Raw genomic sequence first — 26,082 nt, forward strand, 5'->3', positions numbered from 1 at the left:
GTTTAACAAATGGATTTCTCCTGTGAAGGTTCTTATTACAAATTTCATAGTAGGGGTGAGAAACCCACAGTAAAGGTTAATGTATACCATATATGGTGCGTGTGTATATTCCACCCCTTGCTACATTAGTGTGCTTTCACTGTCCAAAATGACTGCCCACATCTACTCACCTCATGTTACAAGAGTTTATGCCGTCACCCATACGGTAGCCTTCTCCCATGCTTCTTCTCCCAACACCTTGAAAGAGTAGAATTTGAGTTTTTGAGATCTTACTTTCAAAAACTTACTGACTCCTGCCAGAGTCAGCACTGTTTTGTTCCTGTTGTATTTATAAAAGTTTATGAATTAACCTTTTTAAATGTGTTTGAGCTTTTGTTTATAGGTCCATTCTTTGTTGTTGACCTTTTAACTATGGCATCCAATTTTCTTAACAATTTTTTGGTAGGATTGAAAGGAGCATAACATTGGTAGGAGCATCAGACAAGCCCAAGTCTGAATCCTGGCTCTGCTGCTTGCTGGCTGTGTTTACTTGGGCAGGTTGCTCGGCTTCTAAGCTTCTATCTAACTGTAGGATGAAATTGATAATGTTCCTCAGTAGGAACAGCATGAAGATACTATCATTTCTCTTCACACAGAATTATATTCTTGACATACTTATCTTTGTATTGCCCACCATATATTTATGGTATTCATCAAATGTTTTAGGATTACCTTTTGGGACATAAAATACAGGACTATACATTTATCCCACAGTATCCAAACTTTTTCTCTCCACATTCATTATCTGAACTCAAACTGAATAGATAAGGATACATTTTATTTTTTTTCATTTACTATTGACATTTAAAAATATATTAGTTTCGGATATACAGCAGAGTGGTTGGACATTTTTATAATTTACAAAGTGATCCCCCCAAGGATACCTTTTAGATCAGTCTCATTATCCAAAATCTTGCTGTTTGCTGTACGACATCCACTGTGTCAGTAGATTTAGCTAACAAGAAACCTCTCCCTGTCCAAACTCTTGGAACTCAGAAACTAATAGATTTGGGTATCGTTGGGTCCTTGTATAGAATTAAACAGTCTTGATGTAAGCAAGTTTAGATGCAAAAATGAACATTGCCACAGTCATTTAGTGAAACATTACTTATAATACATTTTTAGAGGTGGTACAGTGATACAAGTGTTTATCTTGTCAACAGCTATCCATAATCATTCCAGTCTCTTCTGTAAGATAAATTGGACATTTAAATTCTAAATTCCGAGAGACTGAAATGTTATGTTCTGATTGATCTATAATAGTATATTGTTCCAAACCCTTACTTTAACTTTTTCATGCTTCCAAAGAATGTTTTAACTAATTCCCTGTAGCCTGAAGAGATAGGGATTGGTGGTATTTTGGCAAAGTCCTGGTCTCTTTGTCAGGTGTCCCATTAAGTTGATACGGTTATTTCTTTTTAGGGTCTGGTCCTCAGTCTTGTAGGTTCAAAAAACTATCTTGTTAGTATACTAAAAGAAGATATAGCTCTAAGGGAATGTTTCTTGCTAGCCAGTTTCTCAGAGACTGATGCATAAACCAACTTTTTAGTTATATATATGAAAATTATCCAGCAAACTGAATATGCATGGTACAGATCAGCACGTTCTCTGCTGTTGTTTTCTCTGTGGGGGAAACCAGATTTTAATATGATTGATGAATAAAGAGAATGGTTAAAAGAAGAACCAAGACACGTCTCTGGGTTCAGGCAAGCAATACTGCCAATGCCGTCCTTTAGGAACCTTCTTTTTCTTGGTGCCTATAACTGGCCACCGGATTGCCTCCTCATGTAGCTTGTCCATGAGTTCTTTCTACACATGCACATGTACATGATCATAAAATGTGTAAATATGATATGTGATTTTTAATGCAGCCCTTCTTTTCCTTTTAAATAGCCTAATCTGCTTGTTCATTTTTTTCCAGTCTTATTTTCACTTACTATTTTATGTGTGTATACACATATTTCCTTTCCCTCTCCTTGCCACTACAAACAATGTGACATTAAATATATACTTGTGGTTTTATTTTTGTGGCCTAGGTTCCTAGTAGTGGGGTTATAGGGCCAAAGGGTAAATATTACAGAGTTTAGATATTTTCATATTGCTTTCATGAAAAATTGGAACACTTAACAAATATTCCTACCAGCAGGGTATATGAGTACTTTTCTCTCTACATGTCCACTAACAACAGGTTTTATAATTCTGATTTTTTTTTTTTTAGTCTCAAGTATCAAAACTAGTAGCCTACTGTTTTAATTTGAATTTCCCTCACTACTGGTATTTTTACTGACCACTTAGATGTGCTCTTCTGTAACTTGCCTGTTCATATTTGCTCATTTTTAAATTATCTTTTTATTGACTAAACTTCTGATGCTGTAGTTTTACCTTCTTGTTAACATTCTTGCTCCCTTCCAATCCAATCACCTTGTAGCAGCCAATTTGATCTTTTAAAAATGGAATTTGGATTATGTTTGTCTTCGATTTAAAGCCTTTGATTTTTTTTAAAGCACAAACTTTCATTAGCACTTTAAAAATTTCAGTTTCTTAACATGTTCTATAAGGCATCCATGATCTGGCCCGTGTCTGCTTCTCGGACCTTCTCTTACACCGCTCTCCCGTGAGGCCTTACTGTCTAAGATCTTACATTTTTCGAACACTTTCCCCCTCCAGGTACTTTTGTGCTGCCTCTACCCTCTGTCTGGAATACTTCACTTTTTATGTGATGAGTCCTACTGTGATATTATTTAAATAATTCCCCAAAAGAAATTGGTATTTCTTCTGATTTTTTTCAGAATGCCCTGTTCTTTAATCTCTTCACGTTTGTAATTTATATTTAAATACTTGTTTGCCTTTTTAAAAACCCTAGTCACCTACCATGCTCCATCTACATGAGTATAAGAACATTATCAGTTTGGGTCCCCAGTCTAAATCCAGCAGCCACTGCACCTAATAGGCATTCAGTTCAACGAATGGTTCCTCTTCAGATTTCATACTTGGTAATTTCACTGACTCATCTTGTTCTGCCCAGAAATCACTGTTTTTCCCCAGGGTGAGTTTGCATATCTGTTCTGTGATCCATTGTGTATTATTTTACAGTTTAATTCATGTGGACCACCTTACTCTTACATTTCATGTGTTACCCATTCTATTAAAATGGGGATTAACATTAGAGTAAACCCTAAAGTGAAACACTGATGTGGGGATTTTCTTATTTAAATTACTTCTATTATGAATTTTCATTTACCTAAATTTTCTTGAAACATAATTTATAATTTTAAATCATTTTATATTTTCAATTAAAGTTGACATACAATATTATATTAGTTTCAGGTGTATACCCCAATGATTAGACATTATATAATTTACTAAGTGATCATCCCAATAAGTGTTATACCCATTTGACACTATACATAGTTACTAGAATATTATTGACTATATTTCTTATGCTGTACTTAACATTCCCATGACTATTTTGTAACTGCCAATATGTACTTCTTAATCTCTTCACCTTTTTCACACTACCCCCCACCCTGCTCCCATTTAGCAACCATTAAAATATTCTCTCTATCTATGAGTCAGTTTCTGTTCTGCTTGTTTATTTTGGGTTGTTTTTTTAGATTCAATTGTTGATAGGTATGTATTTATTGCCATTTAATTGTTCATATTTTTTATCTTTTTTTTTCCATCTTAAAGAAGACTCTTTAACATTTCAAGTAACACTAGTATGGTGGTGATGAATTCCTTTAGCTTTTTCTAATCTGGGAAGCTTTTTATGCCCTTCTATTCTAAATAGCCCTGACTGGTGTGGCTTTAGTATATTGGGCATCATTCCACAACTGAAAGGTCGCCAGTTTGATTTCCAGTCAGGACACATGCCTGGGTTGTAGGCCAGGTCCCCAGTTGGTGGGGGTGTGACCAGTCAATGGATCTCTCATACATCGATGTTTCTCCTCCTCTCTTTCTCCCTCCCTTCCCCACTTTCTAAAAAAAAATTAATAAAATCTCAATTATAGCTTTGCTGGGTAGAGTAATCTTGGTTGTAGGTCCTTGCTTTTCATCACTTTGAATATTTCTTGCCACTCCCTCCTGGCCTCCCAAGTTTCTGTTTAGATACCAGCTGACAGTCTTATGGGAGCTCCCTTGTTGCTTTTAAGATTCTCTCTTTGTCGCCCTGGCTGGTGTGATTCAGTGGAATACGCACCAGCCTGTGAACCAGAAGGTCACCAGTTGAATTCCCAGTCAAGTCACAGGCGTGGATTGCAGGCCACATCCCCAGTTAGGGGTATAGAGGCAACCAATCAATGTTTCTCTCTCACACTGATGTTTCTTTCCCTCTCTTTCTCTTTCCCTTCCCCCTCTCTAAAAAGAAATAAAATCTTTTTTTAAAAAAGATTCTCTCTTTGTCTTTAACCTTTTGCATTTTAATTATAACGTGTCTTGGTGTGGGCCTCTTTGGATTCATCTTGTTTGGGTTTTTCTGTGCTTTCTGGACTTGCATGTCTGTTTGCTTCACCAGGCTAGGGAAGGTTTCTGTCATTATTTTTCAAATAGTTTTTCAACAACTTTCTCTCTCTCTTCTCCTTCCAACACCCCATGATGCAAATGTTGGTGTACTTGAAGTTGTCCCAGAGGGCTCCTTACACTATCCTTACGTTTTTGGATTCTTTTTTCTTTTTGCTGATCTAATTGGGTGTGTTTTGCTTTCTTATATTACAAATCACTGTTTGATTCTCAGTTTCATGTACTCTACTGCTGATTCCCTGTAAATTATTCTTCATTTCAGTTAGTGTATCCTCCATTTCTGACTGGTCCTTTTTTATAGTTCCCATGTCCTCTTTTGTGATGTTGAAGTTCTCTCTAAGTTCATCTACTCTTCCCCTAAGTTCACTGAGCAGCCTTATAACCAGTGTTTTGAGCTCTGCATCTGATAGATTGGTTGTCTTCATTTTGTTTAGTTCTCTTTCTAGAGTTTGTTCTGTTCTTCATTTGTGACATGTTTCTTTGTCCCCTAATTTTGGCAGTCTCCCTGTGTTTGTTTCTATGTATTAGGTAGAGATGCTACATCTCGCAGGCTTGGTAGAGTGACATAATACAGTACATGTTCTGTGCAGTCCAGTGGCACAGCCTTCCTATTCACTCGAGCTGGGCACTCCAGATGTCCCGAATCCCGCCCCCCCCCCCCCCCCCCGTGTGGGCTGAGTGCTCCTTCCTGTGTTGTTGAGCCTTGATTGCTGTTGACACTTCAGTTGGAGTTATTTAACCCCAGGCCAATCAGCTGTAAGGACTGGCTGTGACCACCATGGAGGATCAGCTGTGTAGGGGACCACCCCAAGGAGCAGGACTTCCTTCAGCAGGGTTCTGGTGCCCACTGAGTCTGCCCCTTGAGTGTGTTACTTAGATGGTGCTTTGACATGAACTGAAGCTGTTCAGTTAGTGTGCTGGCTCTGGGGCCTCCCACGAGGTGCAGGCCAATGTCAGCCACCACCTGTGTTCTGCCTGGGGCCACCAGGCATGTGCTACAAAGCCATCTGCAGATGGCTGCTACTTGTGCTGGGCCTAGAGGTGCTCAGGAGAGGCCACATGTGAACCAAGGCTGGCTGCTTCTAGTGCCTGGCCAGAGGCCACAAAGCAAGAGGTACAGGGCATACCAAGGCCAGATGCTGCTTGTTTGAGAGAGTTTAGAAAAATTTGAAGCAAGAGCTAAGACAAGTCATTATATGGAAAAGCCACTGGAAAAAGCTTGGGTGGACCTGAAAGTTGGGTAGGGAGGGTCAAACAGTGTTAGCCTGGTTGATGAAGTTTCAGACAGAGCCTACGGGCTCTATGGGCAAAGGACTTAAAAAAGGAACAATGGTTTCTGCCAGCACTTCTGTCTGGGTGGAAGCTGCTCCTCCAGTTCTTACCCTGATGCCGGACACTTCAGTTCCTTCCCGTATGTCCCTGATTCCTTTTGAGCTGCTTTCCCTGCACTGGAGCTCAGAGGGAGTGGGTCCAAAATGTTTGTGTGCTGCAGGCCCTTTAAGAGAAATGCCTAGGACTCAAGAAGCCCACTGCTTCCCTCATCCAAAATCCCTGATGGTTTTTACAGCCAGAAGTTATGACTTCTCTTCCCAGCATTGGAACCCTGGGCTGGGGGCCCTGTTTTTGGGCTGGGACCCCTTGTTCCTTGGGTGGGGCGGGGGGAGGTTTCCACAACTGAGAGATACCTCCTGACTTTTAACCACTACATGTGGGTGTGGGACCAGCTCATTCTTCATTTTTGCCCCTAACAGTCTTGATGTGACTTCTTTATATCTTTAGCTGTCGGCCTTCCTGTTCAACTAGATTTCAGGCAACTCTAAATGGTGGTGGTTCTATACTTGTATGGGTTGGCCAAAAAGTTCATTTAGTTTTTTCTATACAATGGCTCTAGTAAGTTTTTGGTTGTCTTTAACTTCAATTTTGTTAGATTGTATTGTGACAGCTGTCATATCAGAGTGCATTTTTAAAAAAGTATCAAAATTGGTGAATTTTTGTGCAGCCATTTTAATTTTGAAGATGAAAGAAAAGAGGCAACATTTTCAGCATATTGCGCTTTATTTCAAGAGAGGTAAAAACACAACTGAAATGCAAACGAAAGATTTGTTCAGTGTGTGGAGAAGGTGCTGTGACTGATCTAATGTGTCAAAAGTGGTTGGTGAAGGTTGTTGGTACTATTGGCATTTTGACCAAATAATTCTTTGCTCTGGGCTGTCTTATGCACTGGAAGATATTTGGCAGCATCCCAGCCTCTACCCACTAGAAGCCAAAAGCAGGAGATAGCTGACATACTCAAAATAGCCAAAGCAATAAAGTTATTGGTGAAAATGAAAAATGTATCTTTTAACTTACGATAAAAACTAAATGGACTTTTTGACCAACCCAGTATTTCTGATGTGGTTGTGGAAGGATAGAGTACCACATTTACCTACGCTGCTTTCTTGACAAGAACTCTCTGTAATATTTTTTCCCTAGTCACTCTAAAAAGATTTTCTGAGGGAAATGAAGATTAATTTATTAATTAAAAATATATATTCTAGTTTTTGGATGATGATAGTACTCTTTTGTTTTCCTTGAATCAATTAATACTTTAACAATTAAAATTATAATTGGTTCCTAAATATCATTCATATAAAGGACATTTTCATTCTGGCAACTATTGTTCCTCTTAAAATACATTATGTCTGTTATATTAAAATGGTACTTATTACTTTGAACAATTATATGTAATATATATGCCAAACTAGGAGGAGAAAAAAATATTCAGAAAAAAAGTAGAAGGTTATGCCCTGGCTGGCATGCTCAGTGGATTGAGTGTGAAACCAGAGGGTCACCAGTTTGATTCCCAGTCAGGGGACGTGCCTGGGTTGTGGACCAGGTCTCCAGTGGGGGCCACATGGGAGGCAACCACACATTGATGTTTCTTTTTCTCTCTTTTCCCTGCCTTCCCCTCTCTAAAAATAAATGATTATTTTTTAAAAAGTAGATTAGCCCTAGCTGGGTAGATCAATTGGTCAAAGTATTGTTCCGTACACCAAAAGGTTGTGGGTTTGATCTCTGGTCAGGGTACGTACAGAACTTTAGAGAGAGAGGAGGGGAGAGTCAGAAACATTGATGTGAAAGAAAAACATTGATTGGTTGCCTTCTGTACACACCCTGATGGCAATTGAACCCGCAGCCTAGGTATGTGCTTGATCAGGAATCAAGCCTGGAATCTTTTAGTGTACAGCACAATGCTCTAACCAAATGGGCCACCCGGCCAGGGTGACTTTCTCTATTTTATGTATTCTGCCTGTGCATTTTTAATAAGCATTTAGTGAGTGCATTATATCTGTCAAGCACTGTGGTAGAGACCATGCTCAAATCCCTACCCTCAAGGAGCTTACACTCCTCATTAGATGCAAGCAGTTAATGAGAGACCCTGGAATCCCAACTCCTTCAAAATACATACAAAATATTTCTTTCTAGTACAGAATATTGATATTTAAGAATTTGTGTTTATAGAATTGTTCTGTGCTCTTTCAGGAGATTAATTCTGATCAGGCTACCCAGGGCAACATCAGCAGTGACCGAGGAAAGAAGAGAACAGTAACAGCAGCTGGTGCAGAGAATATCCAGCAAAAAACAGATGAGGAAGTAGATGAATCAGGACCACCCGCCCCTTCAAAGCCCCGGAGAGGACGTCGACCCAAGTCTGAATCTCAGGGCAATACAACCAAAAATGATGATCTGAGCAAACCTCTTAGCAAGGGAAGGAAGAGAGCCGCGGTCAGTCAGGAAAGCTCTGGGGGTTTGGAAGCAGGTAATGCCAAAGCACCCAAACTGCAAGATGTAGCCAAAAAGGCAGCACCAGCAGAGAGACAAATTGACTTACAAAGGTAATGTGCAGTATTCTTTCTGAACCTTTAATTTAGGCATTTTGTTTTATGCTTAGTATGTGTCAGTCACCCCCAACACTTAGGCATTTAGGAGTGAAAACTGCCCTCGCTTTTCCTGAGTGGTTTATAATGGCATTGGCTTTGATTTCATAACCTCCAGGACATTGATTTGTAGAGGGATTTCCTCTTCCTTTGGTTACATTTTAATTAGGATATGGTATTTTCATATATATGTTTATTAGCAAGGATACTATATTTTGTTTGGTATCCTTCACATACTTGCATGAGGTTTACTTAAAATAAATGGCTACCTTTTGGGTGTAAAAATCCCAGAATGGAGAACGTAGTAGTCTTGACATATGAACAAGGTATATTTCTACTCTTTACTTTCTCTTGTTAGAGTCAGTTTTAATATATGTCAACAGCTTACCTCTCCTCAACCTGCCCCAATGAAACAGCCTGACAAGCTGTTCATCTTTGATCATTCTTGGGCTGGAATTTCAGACTTTCCACAGTGTAACAGCAGCACCCCAGTTGGAGATCTAGAAGTTGGTTTTTTCCATACTGGGCCTATAATTTGAATTTAGCCTACGCCCCACCCCTCCTTTTTCCTTGTATACCTGCACCTACTCATCCCCCCTGAATTAGATTGTAAGCATCTGGGTTTCTTTTAGGAAAGAGCCAGCTTTAATCACCTCGGGACACCCCCACCACCCTGTATCAGTCTTTAGTAGTACACTGTTGCTGAGGCACATGTGTTTGTAAGTGCATTTTAAAAATAGTAACTTATGAAATTCTGAAGTTTGGATCTATTAAAGTTTCTTACATTTTAAGTGTCTCTGACCACCTTTTATAGCATCTCAGTGACAGCACATCCAGGCCCAACTTGATCTAAATAATGAGTGTTTCTCTTACTTCTAGATTTATAGGCTAATAAGTGTAGTAATGAAAACCAGTAGTGGGTGCAAATTCATTACTTTTCTCCTCAAACCTGGACTCTTAACCTCAGCCTCCTTTTCTTTATCAGTAATACAGTGTGATAACACCTTCCTCAAAGGATGTCGTCAGATTTAAATGGATCAGTAAATAAAGTGCCTTGCACAGAAGGAGTGGTCAGGAAATTATCATAACCATTGTTCTGAGTTTTAGTTGTTTTACCCCTTAATACACTTTTCAGTTACACAAAAGTTGAACATTTTCCTTAGAGATTGACAGAATTCTCTAGAGAGTTTCTAGAATTCTAGCCCTTCCTCACCAACACAAAATAGTACTGGTCATCACACAGAGGCCACCTGAGCCACCTGACCTTACCTCTCCTCAGCTCTCCTTCTGCCATTTCAGCAAAATTCCCAGGTAGCCAGACTTAGTCTCTGAATTAGGATATTGTAAAACCCATCCTAATTCTGGCTACACCATATGCCTCCCACATCATTGAACAAACATTAGCCCTGGCTGGTGTGGCTCAGTGGATGGAGTGCCGGCCTGTGAACCAAAAGGTTGCTGGTTCAATCTGCAGTCAGGGCACATACCTGGGTTGCAGGCCAGGTCCCCAGTGTGGGGACGCATGAGAGTCAACCACACATTGATGTTTCTCTCCTTCTTTCTCCCTCCCTTCCCCTCTCTAAAAATAAATAAAATCTTTTTTAAAAAATTCTTTTAAAAAAGCATTAATGCCAGAGACTAGTTTTGATTAAAAATGGCATTGGGCCTCTTTAAAAACCTTAAAATGTCTTTTTTAAGAGTGAAAATGCACCTTAGAAGTCTTAAGTATACCATTTAGTAGATCAGTGGGCAGTGTGTTATTTAAAGTACAGCATTCTGTGCTGGTTTTACATTCTATGTGAAGTTAAATGGTTAAATAAGATGTTCATGATAACATTAAATTATGTTAATTCAGTAGAATAGTTCCAACAAGTGACACACGCAGTTCAGAAACTTCTGATTATATTGTTGACCACCGCTCTGGCTGGTGGCTCAGTTGGTTGGAGCATCGGCCCATGCACCAAAAAGACATGGGTTTGATTGCCCTTCAGGGCACGTGTAGGAGGCAACTGATCAATGTTTTTGTCTCACGTCCATGTTTCTCTCTCCCTCCATCCTTCTTCCCCCTCCCTCCCTTCCCTTCTTTCTTCTTTCCTTCCTTCTTCTCAAATCAACAAACATATCCTTGGGTAAGGATTTAAAACAAAAAAATTTTTTTAATTGTTGCGTACTAATTCATGATTAACACAACATATATACTTCCTGAAACTTTTTCTCTCCTAAGCCCTCTTTTGTCTTCTCCATTCTCTCCTGAACCTAACATACAACTCTGCCCTTAAATTCTAGCATAACTTAGGCTTGGAATCCTGATTAACTATTCAGCAAAACCAGAAACTCTGTATTGCTCATAATATCCTCTTGGACAGAATTGAATGGATTATGGGCACATAGTATTGCTCCTGTACTTCTCATTCACTCTTTTAACCAGCCCTTCACTGAGTGCCAGGCATTGTGCTAGGTGTTGGCAATACAGAATTATTCAGAATGGGTATGTTCTTGCACTCAAAGAATGTACTTTCCCAGCTTGTCAACTCAAAAAGAGAACAGACTTTGGCTTTAGGTCTGTTGATCAATACAGTTAAGGTATAGAATTATTTTTAAAATTACTACGTAAAACAATGAAATTCTGACACATGCTACAACCTGTATAAGTTTTAGGGATATTATGCAAAGTGAAATTAGCCAGACCAAAAAGGACTACTACTATACGACTCCTTTTCCATGAGGTCCCTGGAGAAGCCACACTCATAGGTCAGATAGTAGCATGGGGGTTGTGGGGGGAAGGAGGTGGGTGTGGGTGGCTGTGGCTGCAGAGTTGCAGCGGGGGAAGAGGGGACAGTTCCGAGGTGAGTGGCAGTGATTGCCCAACGGTGAATGTACTTAGTGCCACTGAACTGTATACTTAAAAAGGGTTAAAATGGTAAATTTTGTTACATATACATATTTTTTATTGCAATAAAAAATTGCTACATGAGAATAATAATAGCTAACACTAATGTAGTGCTTATTATGAGCCAGGCTTAATTCTAAGCTTTTTGTTAACCTATAAAATCCAAAACATCCCTCTGTGGGTATGTACTACCATTATCCCAGCATGCAAAGAGGAGGAAACCCAGGCATGGAGGGTCCATGTAGTTTTTAGTCTGTTTGCTTAAATAGTGGAGCCAGGTTTAAACCCAGACCATGTCGCTCTGGAACTTGTAACCACCATACTATACAGGGCGGGTAAAAGTTCTTCGTGTGGAAAAAGAGATGCAGATTGTTGTTGTTGTTACAACAGCTTTATTAACTCAAAAGAATGTCACAATGCAACTGTAAATGTATGTTTGCCCACCCCTGTATATTGTACATTTAAGGTAAAATTAAATCTTAATTCTGCGGGCAGTACACATGCACACAAAACTGGTATAACAGAGGATCCTTTGAAAATACTGAACTACCATATTTTAAATAGCTAATGTACTTCGTAGATGTAATAGTTCCCATAGAGTGGAATATGTTTGCATATAGTTCATTTTTATAACTATGAAGTAAAAAGCTAATTTATTTAAAATGATCACAGGTTAAACCAAACATACCAACTATAGTCATCTTTTAACCTCGTTCAGAGTGCATACAAAGGCCCCTGCATTTTATCGTCAAAGAGGAAAAAACTGAGAGAGGTTCTTGAGAGCTGCAAACTTTAAGTAAATGAAACTGCCAGATGCTAAGAACATTGTCAGACTATGGTGAAAATTAGGTAGACTATGTGGAAAACATTTGGCATGGTGCTTGGCACATTTAGTAGAAGTAATAGCGGTAACAGGGAAAGGTTGTTGAACATGTATTGGCCTTGCCAATAATCATTATTAAGCAAGAACAACCCTGTGTTGGAGATAAGGAGACTGGACTTGAAAAATTTACTGTCCAAGGCCCCGGGCCAGCACTGCACAGAGCCGGACTCTGAGCCCAGGCGCACCCCTTGTTGAGCGCCCCAGTGTGCTGCCAACAGAGGAGGCTCCAGTCAGGTTTCTCGGACTTAACTGTATTTTGAAGCATTTTTAAACTGAACATTCAAAACTCTATTATTTTTCTTCTTAATGTGTAAAAGATGTTTGTATGTGTAGTTACCACCAAAATATGGAATAGACACACTAAAACAAAAGTTCCTTGTTTGTGACTCAACTGATGTTTTGTTTGTCCCTCAACCTGAGGAAATGTTGAATAGTCAAAATCCTGAAGGTGCCAGCTCTGTTTCTATTTCATGTGGGACTGTGGCTTCTACCTGTCTACCAAATTCTAAATATACTTGCATTATTACCTGTGATTGATTTGACGTCCCATCTGTATTTTCCTGAGACCTGGTGGAGGACCAGATACAGATTAAAGCCACATGATTGAACAATTCTGAATACAGAATTAATATAACACTTCGAATCATCCTCTTAAGGTTATCATCACAATTTCAACCAGCTAATTACTAAAGGAAGAAACAGAGTTGCCAGACCTGAGAGCCATCAAACACTACATGTCTGAGCTGAGGACGAGCCCAGGGTGGTAGAGTCAGCTCACTTGTTGCCCTGGCAATGCAAAGCACAGCTCCGGGGCCTTGCATTGTGGAGGCAGACCTGAAGGGCTACACTTAAGTGCTTGACCCTGGATTTCAAGCTTGAATGCAAGACTGTTAAGTAAGGCCCAGATCCTTGTGTCCTCAGTGGCCCTGCTTTCTGACTCCAAATGCCATTCCTTTCTCTTCCATTACCTTGCATTATTCTTCACACCTTTCACTTTCTCAATTTTTCACTTCCCAGGTGGTCAGTTCCTGCCCCAGGCACACCTGTCTCTACAGTAACATCTGCAGAGAGCCTCTCCTGCTCTTCTCTGCTCTGTGTACTCCTTTGTCCGTCTGAATACTGGGTCCCCTCAGAGTAGCTGGTCTACACCTTGTGCTGACACCAACCTCTGGAAAACTCGCCCAATTTTATTACTTTATATTATTATTGTACTGTATGATCTTTTAAATTTTATTATTTGATGAAAGCCATTCTTGAGGCCCTAGCATATATGCCACCCACAGTCTAGATGCTTTATTATTTCATTTAACCCTTCAGCCCTATCACGTAGAACTCTTGATAAATGGTAGCTTCTAGAGCCATTTCATACCGCAGCCATAACTGACAATAGTGTGGCAAGTGCTCACCCCTAGAAGTCCTCTTCCTGACAACATAATAATAGTTTCAGTATGATTCCTACTTATATAATTTACTTACTGACTCAAGGGTGGATATTCCACTAGAACATGGATAGTATATACAAAAATTTACTGGCATAGATTTTATTTCTTAATCTGGGAGTTGATGCTGAGCATTTTAACTTGTCGACTAACTGTAGAGTTTTTAGATCCCTCTGGATTTTTGCAATAAATGTTTTCCTTTAGTTATTTACTGGGGGAGACAGGTGTTTCAATAAATGTTCATTTGTATTTTGGGCTGCTTTTAGTATTGTTACTTTTTATGAGAAAATTCCTTGAATTTACTCTCTACATTTATAAAAATCAGCCGTTTGTATGGTTTGGTCAGGAAACAACATCTGAACCAACTGGACAGTTAGTGTTGGCTAAGTTTTGGGCTGAATATTGATCATCATTTAAGTTGTTTAGCTCACTTGTTTTTCCTTTATGTTTTTAAGCTGTTATCCAAATCATAAATAATTCCAAACACTTTGCATTAAAAATGTGTTTGTATAGGTCTGCTGATTCTTGAGGATGTTTTGCTTGTGCTTAAGGCCAAATTCTTCCACACCAGTGAAGAAACAGTCCCTAAACTTGGGGCTTCTGGGAAAACTGTGAATTTAAAGAAATTACATATAGGATAACTGACTACAGTTTTCCCATCTTTGTATTCATATGTTTGTCTTAGCAGGCTTAGTGTGGGAGTATTCAAGAATCTTGGAATTTCTATTCTTTTAAGCAAAGAATTTCCTGTCCTGGCCGGTGCGGCTCGGTTGGAGCACTGTCCTGTAACCAAAGTGTTGCAAGTTCAATTCCCCGGCAGGGCACGTAAAAGAGGCAACCAGTCAGTGTTTCTCTCTCACATCAATGTTTCTCTTCCTTCCTCTCTAAGAAAACAAAAAATGTCCTTGGGTGAGAATTTTTTTTTAATTTTTTAAAGAATTTCCTGTGAGAGTTTTCTCACATCACATGGGTTCATATCTTAAAACTAAAATAACTCCTAACTGTGCATCCTCATGTATTAAATGTATATTAGTTTGATATGAATATCCTTATAGTAACAAGTGAATTTTTATCAAAATAATATGAAATTTTTCAGAAGCCAAGTGCTCGGAAGTGATGGCGATTCACTTTGGGAAATAGAATCAAGTCCAGGAAATTCTTCCAGTGAGCTGGATTGTTTAAAAGTCTGTGAGAGCAGCCAGGAAGATACTGAGGACTCAGAGCTAGTAAAGGAAAGCTTCCTGAAGGTGCAGCAGGCAGTTTGTAGAGGATTCTTTGATTTCATATTATTAAACTTGGTTTGTATATTATAACAAGTTAACTTAATAATCTCTTGTAAGAATCTTTCACCTACCCCCTTTTTTAAAGTATTGTTATTTTTATGATATGAATGTAGTGTTGCAGTTTGGGAATATAAGCAAACAATTCCCTATTTTTCTCTCCCAAGTTTGAAGTTCTTGAAAGGGAGACACAGTCTTTATGCTGATATGGCTGATTGAAAACGTGGGGTAACACGGACCAGGTGGTTACTAACACCTTGCCCTTAAATTGAGCCACAGGCAGACCAGAATCTAGATGAGGCCAAGCCGTGTTCATTTCCTCCCCGCACCCCCTCACCTATTTAAATGGGTTCTTCCTCCTCCCCAAAAGGAGTAGGTGTGGGGAGAAGAGAAAAAGACCATCTCCCACTCCTTCATGCTTCCAGAGATTATAATTCCCCTCTCTACTAATGGAGGATTCCTCTAACTTTTGAACAGAATTAAGCTAAATTTTCCTCCTTATTCTTTTAGTATACGAAAATGTATTTGTTTACCCAGTTCAGGAGTCAAAACTTATTTTGCTGTTTCTAAATTCATTTTGCCATAGTATCTAGTAATTTTTCTTCTATAATACTTTGAAAGTTTTAATAAAAAATGAGTTACTTCAAATAGCTTTTTATTGTTGTAAGCATATCAGGCATTGGGTAGCAGCACTTAATGGTTGAAAATAAAAATTTCTTCATCGGCATTTTGTTGTTACATAGTTCAGGGAAAGATTCCTTAAATCAAGTAAAGCCTCAGGTGAAAATTGGAAAAAATATATTTTCAGATTTTAGCTAATAATTATAGAAATGAAGTGATTCTGGTTTGTTTTCCTGTTTACATCTTTTCTAACTTTGCTTTCTTCTTCTTCTCCTATCGCCAAGGTAAAAAGAAAACTCATTTGTAAAGGGAGAAAATGAAGGCCAAACAGAAGCGGCTCCAGCTTCTGCAAAGACTTGGATTCAGAATATCCCTGAACAGAAAATGAAGTTGACTTCAGAACACACACTTTCTGCCTTGGAAACTGAAAGAAACCATTACTTCCTTTCCCATGACCGCAGTCCTCTGGTGGAAATGTACAGCAGAAACTCTTGAGAGAGGCTAAAAGCAACTCTATTCTCCCCTCCCTCTGGACTTTTCTTATGAAAAGTCAATAATTAAGCAAATTGCTTAACACTTGGTTCCAGTTCCTACATATCTGGAGTTTAAAGGCATAAATCCACCATTAATTTCCATGCTGCAGTTTTTATTTTAAAGAAAGTAACAGGATGTCCTTACACTGACACTGAAAATTTATCAATTTTAGAGCCAGGAGTTCCCGTGTTACACAAGAAAAAAGTAGAAGTCTACTGAATTAATTTTTTAGAAGAAAAAAGATCAGATGAAATATTTCTTTGTTTTCCTTTTGGAAACTTTTATGTATAATTCTTTCTGCCTGCCTACTTTTCTGCAAAAATGAGATGTACAGATTTCAGTTCCCTGCTATGAAAAGTGATGTGGCAATTTTATAAATGTTGCTTTCTGATTTTTATCAGAGTGAGAAAATAATTAAAATTATTATTGACTTCATATCACTTCATATTTTGATTTCCCCACCATTTTAGTTTAATATAATTTGCAATAAATGTACATATTGTTGTGTCATAAAGCATATCATTTAAAATGGTTTTTACTCCTGTGATTATGTTGGAATATTTGGAATTTTAAAGGAGTAAAGACTATCCAATATTTGGTTTTATGTTTGTCACCAGATTTTTATTGATGTAAAAAAAATCAATTTTTTTAAATAGCTGGACGTTGGCAGCTGTGTAAGGAAAGTCAGAAGTGTGTAGGGCCGCTCCCCACTCTCAGCGCTGTGCTGTTGGGAAGTGACTGTTGCTTCTGTCTGGCAGTTCAGGCTCCGTCTCTGTGTTTATTTGAGAAGACAACTTGGGCATCAGTATAGTGTTTCTCGGCATTGTTCCACAGAGGTAATGTGTGCACTTTTGTGTACACAGAATCATATTTAAGTTTTTTCCATAAAATAAATGCTTCTAGATGTCATATGGTAGTCTTTTTTAATCTTTTTATCATGTTTTCTTGTGAAATTTTTTATGTGAAAGGGCTAAAGTCACTAAAAAAACATGATTACAGTCAACTCTCCATTATCTATATAAAACAGTGACTATGCCTCAGGTTTTGAATTTTGCAGTAATCATAAACTTAAAATAATGAAGGCGTATTATCAGAGGTAATTCAGGAGAAACTTAAATGTGTCCTTTCTCACGCTGAGTTATAGCCTGCCCCTAGCTCTTTCCCAAAGCCCTAGCTGAATGTGTTCGCTCAGTTTCTTTACACAGACGGAGCGTGGGTTCGAGGACGTAAACAATATCTGCGTTAGAACTTGGTCTTGATAGGCTGTAGTCTACATGGGATGTAAAACAAAGTGTCCAAAAAGGATGATTATGTGAAATGTGAAATTTACTGATAGTCCTCATAGAAATTTACTTACGTCCTCATAGATAATCAAGAGTTGACTGTATATTGACTGAGTGAAAGATGGGTAATTCTTTTAAATATGCATATACACACATTTAGGTATCAGATGATGGTTAGGGAACAATGGATACCAGTGATAGAAAAATATCTTAAAGGGGCAGAAATAAGCTCTGCTCTTCCTTATTGCCTCTTTTTATAACCCTTTAGAAGTATAAAATATTGCCTCCAACATGCTGAAAAAATATCTATGCATAAGCATCAGAGAAGTCCCTCAAGCAATCAGTGGGTGTGTTCTATTTAGAAAGAATTTAAAGTTCTCTTAGCATCAGACAACTTGATTCTTAACGCCATGAATTTGTCACCAATGAAAAGCACACTGGTAGGGACCTTTTTTCTCTCAACTCCTTTTGTTTGATTACGCAGCATCACAGCTGACTAAATTACCTAGCGTTGTCATATGTAATGTAATGTAGCAGAACTATTTGCATCAGCTGTGGCTGCTCAGATTTTGGAAGGAGGAGTTAGCTAAAAGGATCTGGCCCACATACAGACGAGAATGGCCCGCCCCTGGTTTTGTAACACCATGCAAGTGTCTGACAATAAGGGAAGGGAGAGCAGGATGATGGGAAGATTGAGCTGATGGGGAGGGACTTGTGTAAGGGAAATTTGTCAGTTTTCCTTTGAAAAAGGAAAAGGTAAAATCCCTTAGGAATTTGGTATTTACATCTCAGTGAAATACAACACAAAGTGCAGACTTATATTTGAGAATTAATGTTAACCCTTTGTGTCTAGTTTGAAGCTTCTTGTATTTGTCTAAAACTACAAGCCAGAATTTTGTATCTCCTTTGATAAAAAGTGTGTATAATGTAAAGTAGTTTTGCATATTATTGTGCTGCATATGGGCTGAATTTTTAAAAAATTTTTTAAAGACTTGAAGCAGAACCTTGTAATTTGTGTAAATGACACATGTAAAATCCTACCATAAAATGCTAAAAATATGCATTGTTTCAAATAAAATAAAAAATGCAGCATTATATAATAGTGTGGAGCCCTGAATATTCATGCATGCCCTGGTATGCCACAAGCAGATGAAACGTCTTATTTTCTGTTTAGATTCTGGAGTCTACATATCTTTGTAAGAAATCAAATGCCACCTTCAGACTTCCTGGCTAACTGCTCTGATAGGGCTTACAGTGACTGAGGGAGAACGTACTAGATGATACATTTTGATGAACATTTGGGAAACTTTAGAAGTTGCTTTTTAACCTAAGATTTTTAAAGCAGCCTTTCTTGTGTACTATCTGATACATCTCTTTATCCTAAATTGTAAACATGCTTATTTATAATAGTTCAAAAGCTACTTCATGGAGGGCAAGTAGATTACATAAGTGTGTCTGGAATCACAAGTGAACGGAATGAGAAGCCACCGCGCCTGGTTCCGTATTTTACCCTCAGTGGGACTATTCCACACCTCCCTGCTTATATTGTTTCAAGACTTTCCTGGCTTCACTATTCATGTGGATTAACTACCAGTAGAAACCACTGGAAACTAAGTCTCCAGCAGTCTGACAAGGAGCTTGGCGGCCAGCCTAAATAGGAATGATGGCATTTCCTACAAGAAGTTAAAAGTTTGCCACAAGCCAGCAACCATGTAGAACAATGGAAATGAACACCCATGACCACACACCTCCTCAGCCTGTAAACTAGAGCTGCAATTCCTCACTCCCGTGAGAGTAATGAACTTCATTTAGCATCTTAATTTGAAGCACAGCAGGAGCATATAGAAGGTCCCGTTTCTAAAGGCCAAACAGGTGGTCAGGAGTTCACTTTCAGTTATTTCTCAAATCAAATGACATTTTATCAGTACTGATTGCTGACTTCAGGCCATTCCTCACCCTCATTCTCTAGTTACTCCCTTGCCAGGACCATGCATTTAATCAAATCCATTCCTTTTATGAAACAGCACTTGCAGAAGCTTGAAAAGCAATCAGTCAGAGGTCAATATACACCTGAGAAGTACAGTAGCGCAAAGATCTGTGGGAGCAAATAAAATGTAGGGGGCGGGGACAGCGATTTTCATCATCACGGGTATTTATTTAATCTGCACAGACTAGGCACAATGCCAGGAGCTGACATACACAATATAATAGGGTGACACAGGTAGATGTGACCATTCAGGTGACACAGTAAGTCTGGACTTCAGAGCCCTAATAGATGCTGTTAGAAGCAAAAATCCCTACCTTTTTTATGTACAGAAGTGCAGTTTTGAGAAGTGTGAGACGCAGGTCCACCCCTAAAGAAATGATTGGGCTCAGCAGGCGCCCCCTCAGGGATGAGCTGGAGCTGAGGCAGGAGGTGGCTCCCCAGACTGAGGACCTCCTGGGAGGAAGGGACCATCAGGGTGGGCAAACTCCGTATGGGGAAGGGCCAGAAGACTGTTACTTCGGCAATACACGCACTGCCTGAGCACTCCCACGTGCAAAGCAATGCTCTGTGGGCAGGCTCCGGAATGCCTGCTCCCAGCCTCCAGACTCTGCTCACCCACTACCCTGAGGGTACCCCCACCCCATGCACAAAAGCGGGTGTGTTGATAATACCCATGGCTTCTTTGGACAAACTGTAACTCTAGGGACTTAGTGGGCTTCTCCAGGAAGCAAATTTTGGTGGGGAACCAAGCACCCATTTTAATTGCGCTCTGAACCTTTTTGAGACGATGTTCACCCTGGTGGCCACACACACCCCCGCCTCCTGAGACCCTTTCCCCCGGGAAGGTTTGCATGGTTTCATCTCCACTTTACACAAAGCCACTGAAGCTCAGAGATGTTCAATTAGTAAGCCCGTGTTCTCAGCAAAAATGGGGCAGTTTAAGCCCAAGAGTTTAAACCTAGATGGTCTGACTACACAACTCAGTGTTTCCTGCTTAAGTGTTTCCACCAAGTTACTGAGAGGCCCACAACGTCTCTGAAGTTGGTGGTGAATGGAATGTGGGAAAAGGAATGGATAATGAGTACAAGGCAGTGAGCAGAAGTTGGGATGATACCATCTTCTGAATTCTGCTGCCTCCATGCACCCATTCAGTAAACAGTATCTTGAAGAAATTAAGATAAAATTAGACTTCCAGCCAAGATGGAGGCATAGGTAGACACACTGTGCCTCTTCGCACAACCGAAAGAAGGACAACAAATTTAAAAACAAAAAACAACCAGAACTACCAGAAAATCAAACTGTATAGAACTCCAACAACCAAGGAGATAGTCAAAGAAGAAACATTCATCCAGACCTGTAGGAGAGGCGGAAATGGGCAGCGGGTAGAGAGGACTCGAGGATCGGGGTGGGTGAGGTGACGGTTGGCGGAGCGGAGGTCCGACATTTGCGTGCAGATAAACCAGGAAGAACAAGTGGTGAGCGAGACACACCAAGCAAAACAGGGCTCCAGCGCAGGGAAACAAAGGCTCAAACCTCTGATTGAAAACACCTGTGGGGGGTTGAGGCTGCAGGAGAACCTCCCAGCCTCACAGGCAAGTTTGTTGGAGAGACCCACAGGGGCCTAGAACGCACACAAGCCCACCTACCTGGGAATCGGCACCAGAAGGGCCCATCTTGCTTGTGTGTAGCAGGGGAAATGACTGAAAGCTGGTGAGAGCTGAGCAAGAGGCACTGTTCCTTCTCAGACCCCTCCCCCACATACAGCGTCACAACTGGGCGACATGGGTTGCCCCGCCCCACCCTGGAGAATACCTAAGGCTCCACCCCTTACTACATAACAGCTGCTCCAAGACAAAAAAAAAAAGTGGTCCAAATGAAAGAACAGATCACAGCTCCAGAAAAAATACAACTAAGCGATGAAGAGATAGTCAACCTATCAGATGCACAGTTCAAACACTGGTAATCAGGATGCTCACAGAATTGGTTGAATTTGGTCACAAAATAGAGGAAAAAGTGAAGGCTATGCTAAGTGAAATAAAGGAAAATGTGCAGGGAGCCAACAGTGACGGGAAGGAAACTAGGACTCAAATCAATGGTTTGGACCAAAAGGAAGAAATAAACATTCAATCACAGCAGAATGAAGAAACAATTCAAAAAAATGAGGAGAGGCTTAGGAACCTCTGGGACAACTTTAAACGTTCCAACATCCGAATCATAGGGGTGCCAGAAGGAGTAGAGGAAGAACAAGAAATTGAAAACTTACTTGAAAACTTAATGAAGGAGAACTTCCCTAATCTGGTGAAGGCAATAGTCTTCCAGGAAGCCCCGGAAACTCAGAGAATCCCAAAGAAATAGGACCCAAGGAAGCAAATACAAAGGGACATCATAATTACATTACCCAAGATTAAAGATAAGGAGAGAATCTTAAAAGCAACAAGAGAAAAGGAGACAGTTACCTACAAAGGAGTGCCCATAAGACTATCAGCTGATTTCTCAAAAGAAACCTTGCAGGCAAGATAGAGGCTGGAAAGAAGTATTCCAAGTCATGAAAGGCAAGGACCTACATCCAAGATTACTCTAACCAGCAAAGCTTTCACTTAGAATGGAAGGGCAGATAAAGTGCTTCCCAGAGAAGGTCAAGCTAAAGAGTTTACCATCACCAAGCCTTTGTATGAAATGTTAAAGGGAGTTACCTAAGAAAAAAAGATAATCAAAACTATGAACAGTAAAATGACAACAAACTCACAACTATCAATAACTGAACCTAAAAAACAAAAACAAACTAAGTGAACAATTATAACAGGATCAGAATCAGAGAAATGGACATCACATGGAGGGTTATCAGTGGAGAGGGAGAGGGAGAGGGGGAGAATAGGGGAAAAGGTACAGGGAATAAGAAGCATAAATGGTAGGTACAAAATAGACGGAGCGGGTGGGGGCGGGGAGCTGGTAAGAATAGTATGGGACATGCAGAAGCCAAAGAACTTATGTATGACCCATGGACATGAACTAAGTGGAGTGCGGGGGATGCTGGTGGGAGTGGGCATGCAGGGTGGAGGGGAATAAAGGGGGAAAATGGGACAACTGTAATAGCATAATCAACAAAATGTATTCTTAAAAATTAAGATAAAATAAGTGTGACTCCATCAATTGCTGAAGGGATACACAAAATGTGATCTATGCAAATATATAAACAAAATGCGTAGTAGTTATGCTTAGCAACAAAAAGGAAGGAGGTAGTTACCGGTCATGCTACAACATAGACGAATCTCTGAAACACTATTTAAGTGAAGATGCCAGGCACAAAACCCTACATCCTGTTTGCTCCCACTTATGAGAGAGATCCAGAGAAGGCAAATCTACCCAGACAGAAGGGAGATTGGCGGCTGCCTGGGACAAGGGCTAAGAACGGAGACTAAGTTTAAGTGGGTTTGTGGGATGTTATTGGAGTGATGGAAACATTCTGAAATTGGATTATAGTGATGGTTGCACAACTCAGTAAATTTACCAAGAATCAGTGATTTATACTTTTAAAGGGGCTATATTTTATGGCATGTAAGTTGGAGCCTCAATAATTAGTTTAAGATAAATGAGACATCTTCAAAAAGTGCTTAACTATACAAAGCAAAGCAGCATCTGCTTAAGTGCAGAGTGTCAAATCCACATCATGTCAGAAGAACCATTTTTAACAAGAATTGAATTTCCAAGCAAAGCACGTTTCCCATCGCTGAGTTCCGCTCGCCTCACTGGGTCCCCTGCAGGGGTCAGTCTGGTTCTCAGCGGGGAGGGTCTGAAAACAATTCTCTCCACTATGGTCACGGCCACAGGACTGGCCTTCGCACCCGGAGGCCTGAGTAAACCAGAGGCCCCAGGTCCCCCGTGACCGGCCAGCTCCTGCCCTCTGCGTGGGAAGTCTGCGTGGGACGCTGCGTTTGAACGAGGCCCGGAGCGTGCAGACTCTGCAGGGAGGGTTGGCTGGGTCAGCTTCCCCTCCGCTCTGATGTGCCACACCCGGAGCAGTGCCACGTTGGGAATCTCGTGGGCCCTGCTGCGCCTCAGTTTTCTCCCCTGTCACACAATCCCTGCCTCCTAGGTCCTCGCGAGGAGAGAGCGAGGTCAGCTGGAAAGCACCTCCCACCGGGCCGGCCAACAGTAGGCGCCCGCGGGCTCTCAGCCGCTGTAGCCGGCGGGCGGGCGGGGGAGCCCCAGCTGCCACCAGCTCACCCTTGGGCAGCAACTGAAGACGGACTCCGACGCTTTTGTTCCGGCTGGTTGTTTCAGTTTTCTAGGCTGCGGGCCAGGCTACCAAGTTTCCACTCGCTCACACTCCACTGCCGTCCAGCCCGGAAGAGGCCCCATCTGTAGCAAAAGCTCCGCACCGGCGGCGCCCTTTGTGCTAGGAGCGCCCCCACGGGCCCCGCTGGAAAAGCCGAGAATAGCGCACTCACTTTCCCAGCCGCCCGGAGTTAGGGCTCGGGCACCAGCTGGGGGGCGTCAACCTTTGGGATGTGGATCGTGACGCCGCAGTCTGGGGCCGCTCCGTCCCGGAAGTGTCGGGCAGCGGCGTCCGGCCGCCGCAGGTGGCCTAGGTGCCCCAGGAGCTGGCCGTGCGGGCCGGATCGTCGCAGGGCCAGTGCTATGGTGCTCTTTTCGGCATTGTTTCTGGCACTGTAACGTTCAAGATTTCCCAGAGTCTGAGCTACTCAAGACCCATTAATAAACTTATTTTCTTCTCGAATTAGCGGGAATTGACTTCGGAATAATGAACTGGCTCCAGAAGAAGCTGCGGGCAGCAGACACGCAGGGATTAGCTCCTGGGCCTGGCTGGGGCACCAGGCAGGGGAAATCTAGCAGGTACTTAGCGATGGGGCTTTAGCAGACCACGGGCGCGATGACAAAACAGTTCATCGCATCCCCCCGGATTCGTATGTGGACGCCCTGACCCCCAGTGCGGCTGCTTTTGGAGATAGGGCTCTTAGGAGGTAACTAAGGTTGAAGGAGGTCCTAAGGGTGGGGCACAAGCAGAGGACGCGCTTGTGCACTCTCGCCACCTGCATCCACGGAGGAAAGGCCAGGCCAGGACACGGCGAGAACGCGTCAATCTGCAGTCCGGGAAGGGAAGAGGGATCTGCAGGCAGAAAGCCATCTCAGTGGGGGGGGCCTCCTCGGTGATCCTGATGCTCGCTTAGCAGGAGGAGCCCTGGCCGGTCCGGGTCCAGCATGGTTTTCTCCCCTTCCCCATGGGGCAGGGAGTTTTTTCTCTTTCTGTCTCTAGCCCCATCTGATCTTCACCGCTGCTCGGGAATGGGGATGATTTCCCTACCCAGCAGCTACAGCTTTTGTTACTTAGGAGAGGTCAGGCAGGCGGGGTGTGGTTTCTTCCCCACAGCTGGGCGTCTCCTAGAGCGGCTCATCTCCGGTCTTCACCTGTGCCCCGTCTGGCGCGAGTGCGGAGGGGGAAGCATGGAGAAGCAGCCATGAATAGGCATGAACTGTCCTTGGGTCTGAGGTACCTTTCTTTAGATTTTGGTTTATTAAATTCTCTGATGGGTTCAAGAAAAGTTATCTTTGTGGGTTTTTTCTTATGAAGGTATGAACAACTTTCTTTACAGCTTTCTACATTCTAGGCATTAGACAGAAGCCCCTAGAGAAACTGGCCCTAGCTGGTGTGGCTTAGTGGATCGAGTGCCACCTTTCCAACCAAAAGCTCACCGGTTCCATTCCCAGTCAGGGCACATGCCTGGGTTGTGCGCCAGGTCCTCAGTTGGGGGCATGTGAGAAGCAACCACACATTGATATTTCTCTCCCTCTTTCTCCTTCCCTTCTCCTCTCTCTAAAAATAAATAAAATCCTTAAGAAAAGAAAAGAGAAACTGAACTTATTTCAATTTTGTCATTATAAGTTCGTTTTTAATTTTTTTGCATTAAAGTTGATAGAATCAGTCCTGAAAATCAAAACACTGACAGCCTTGCAATTTTCAGAATATACAGTGATAAGGGACTTTCATGAAACCCTGACACACTTATCCTTATGTTTAAGACTTCACCTATAATTTTTCTGCTGCTTTTTGAAGTTCTTTTTAAAATTAAAACTGTTCTTTACTCAGTTATGAGTGAGGGTAGATGACAAATCTGGGTATAATCTTTTTGGAACATTAATATAGAAAGATCAATTTTGACAGTATCATTAATATTTGAAGATAGCTCAATAATAGAAATTGGCATATTGTTCATTGTGCAACACTAATATGTAGGTTTCCCACTTTTCTCAAAAAGTGTATTAATGCAATTTAAAACTTAGTCTATTACTTTTTCCTGTAAAATTTTGACTATAAATACATACATGCATACACATATATATGCACACACATATATGTGATGTTGAAGAAAATGCTGTGTACTTTTTGTATTATTTCATGATCACTGAAAATAAATTTGTAGCATAAAGGGTGTTAAAAAATGATCCACTCCAGGTGTTTAATACACAAGGTACATCACTGAGAGAAAACTGTTACAGGAATGATTAGCGTGATTGATCTATGTTACTAAACAGGGAAATCATTACTGTTCCACAACAGTATAAGGGAGGTTGTAGGAGGAAGCTGGGAGACTAAGGATTGCAGCAATAAACAATATTTCTTACTATAGGACTTAAATAACACATTTACATATTTCAGTAATTTATATAAAAT

The 26,082-nt window shown here is 40.9% G+C and overlaps 1 protein-coding gene and 1 long non-coding RNA gene across 5 annotated transcripts in view; one reads left to right on the forward strand and one right to left on the reverse strand.

The window, feature by feature from the left end:
- Positions 1-16,566, forward strand: part of PDS5A (PDS5 cohesin associated factor A) — a 110,365-nt gene extending 93,799 nt beyond the window's left edge. For all 4 annotated transcript variants that reach the window (XM_053922064.1, XM_053922067.1, XM_024573847.3 and 1 more), the window contains 2 exons: positions 8,080-8,432; positions 15,872-16,566. In XM_053922064.1, the coding sequence (XP_053778039.1) occupies positions 8,080-8,432; positions 15,872-15,875 (357 nt within the window). In that variant the 3' untranslated portion in view covers positions 15,876-16,566. The remainder of the gene's footprint in view (positions 1-8,079; positions 8,433-15,871) is intronic.
- Positions 1-24,034, reverse strand: LOC128780644 (uncharacterized). The gene is made up of 3 exons (XR_008426587.1): positions 23,616-24,034; positions 12,775-12,814; positions 1-237 (listed from the first exon to the last, which is right to left on the reverse strand). It is a non-coding gene; the product is annotated as an uncharacterized lncRNA (long non-coding RNA).
- Positions 24,035-26,082: the final 2,048 nt, after the last annotated feature.

This window comes from Desmodus rotundus, chromosome 4 (genome assembly GCF_022682495.2).
Source record: "Desmodus rotundus isolate HL8 chromosome 4, HLdesRot8A.1, whole genome shotgun sequence".
NCBI lineage: Eukaryota > Metazoa > Chordata > Mammalia > Chiroptera > Phyllostomidae > Desmodus > Desmodus rotundus.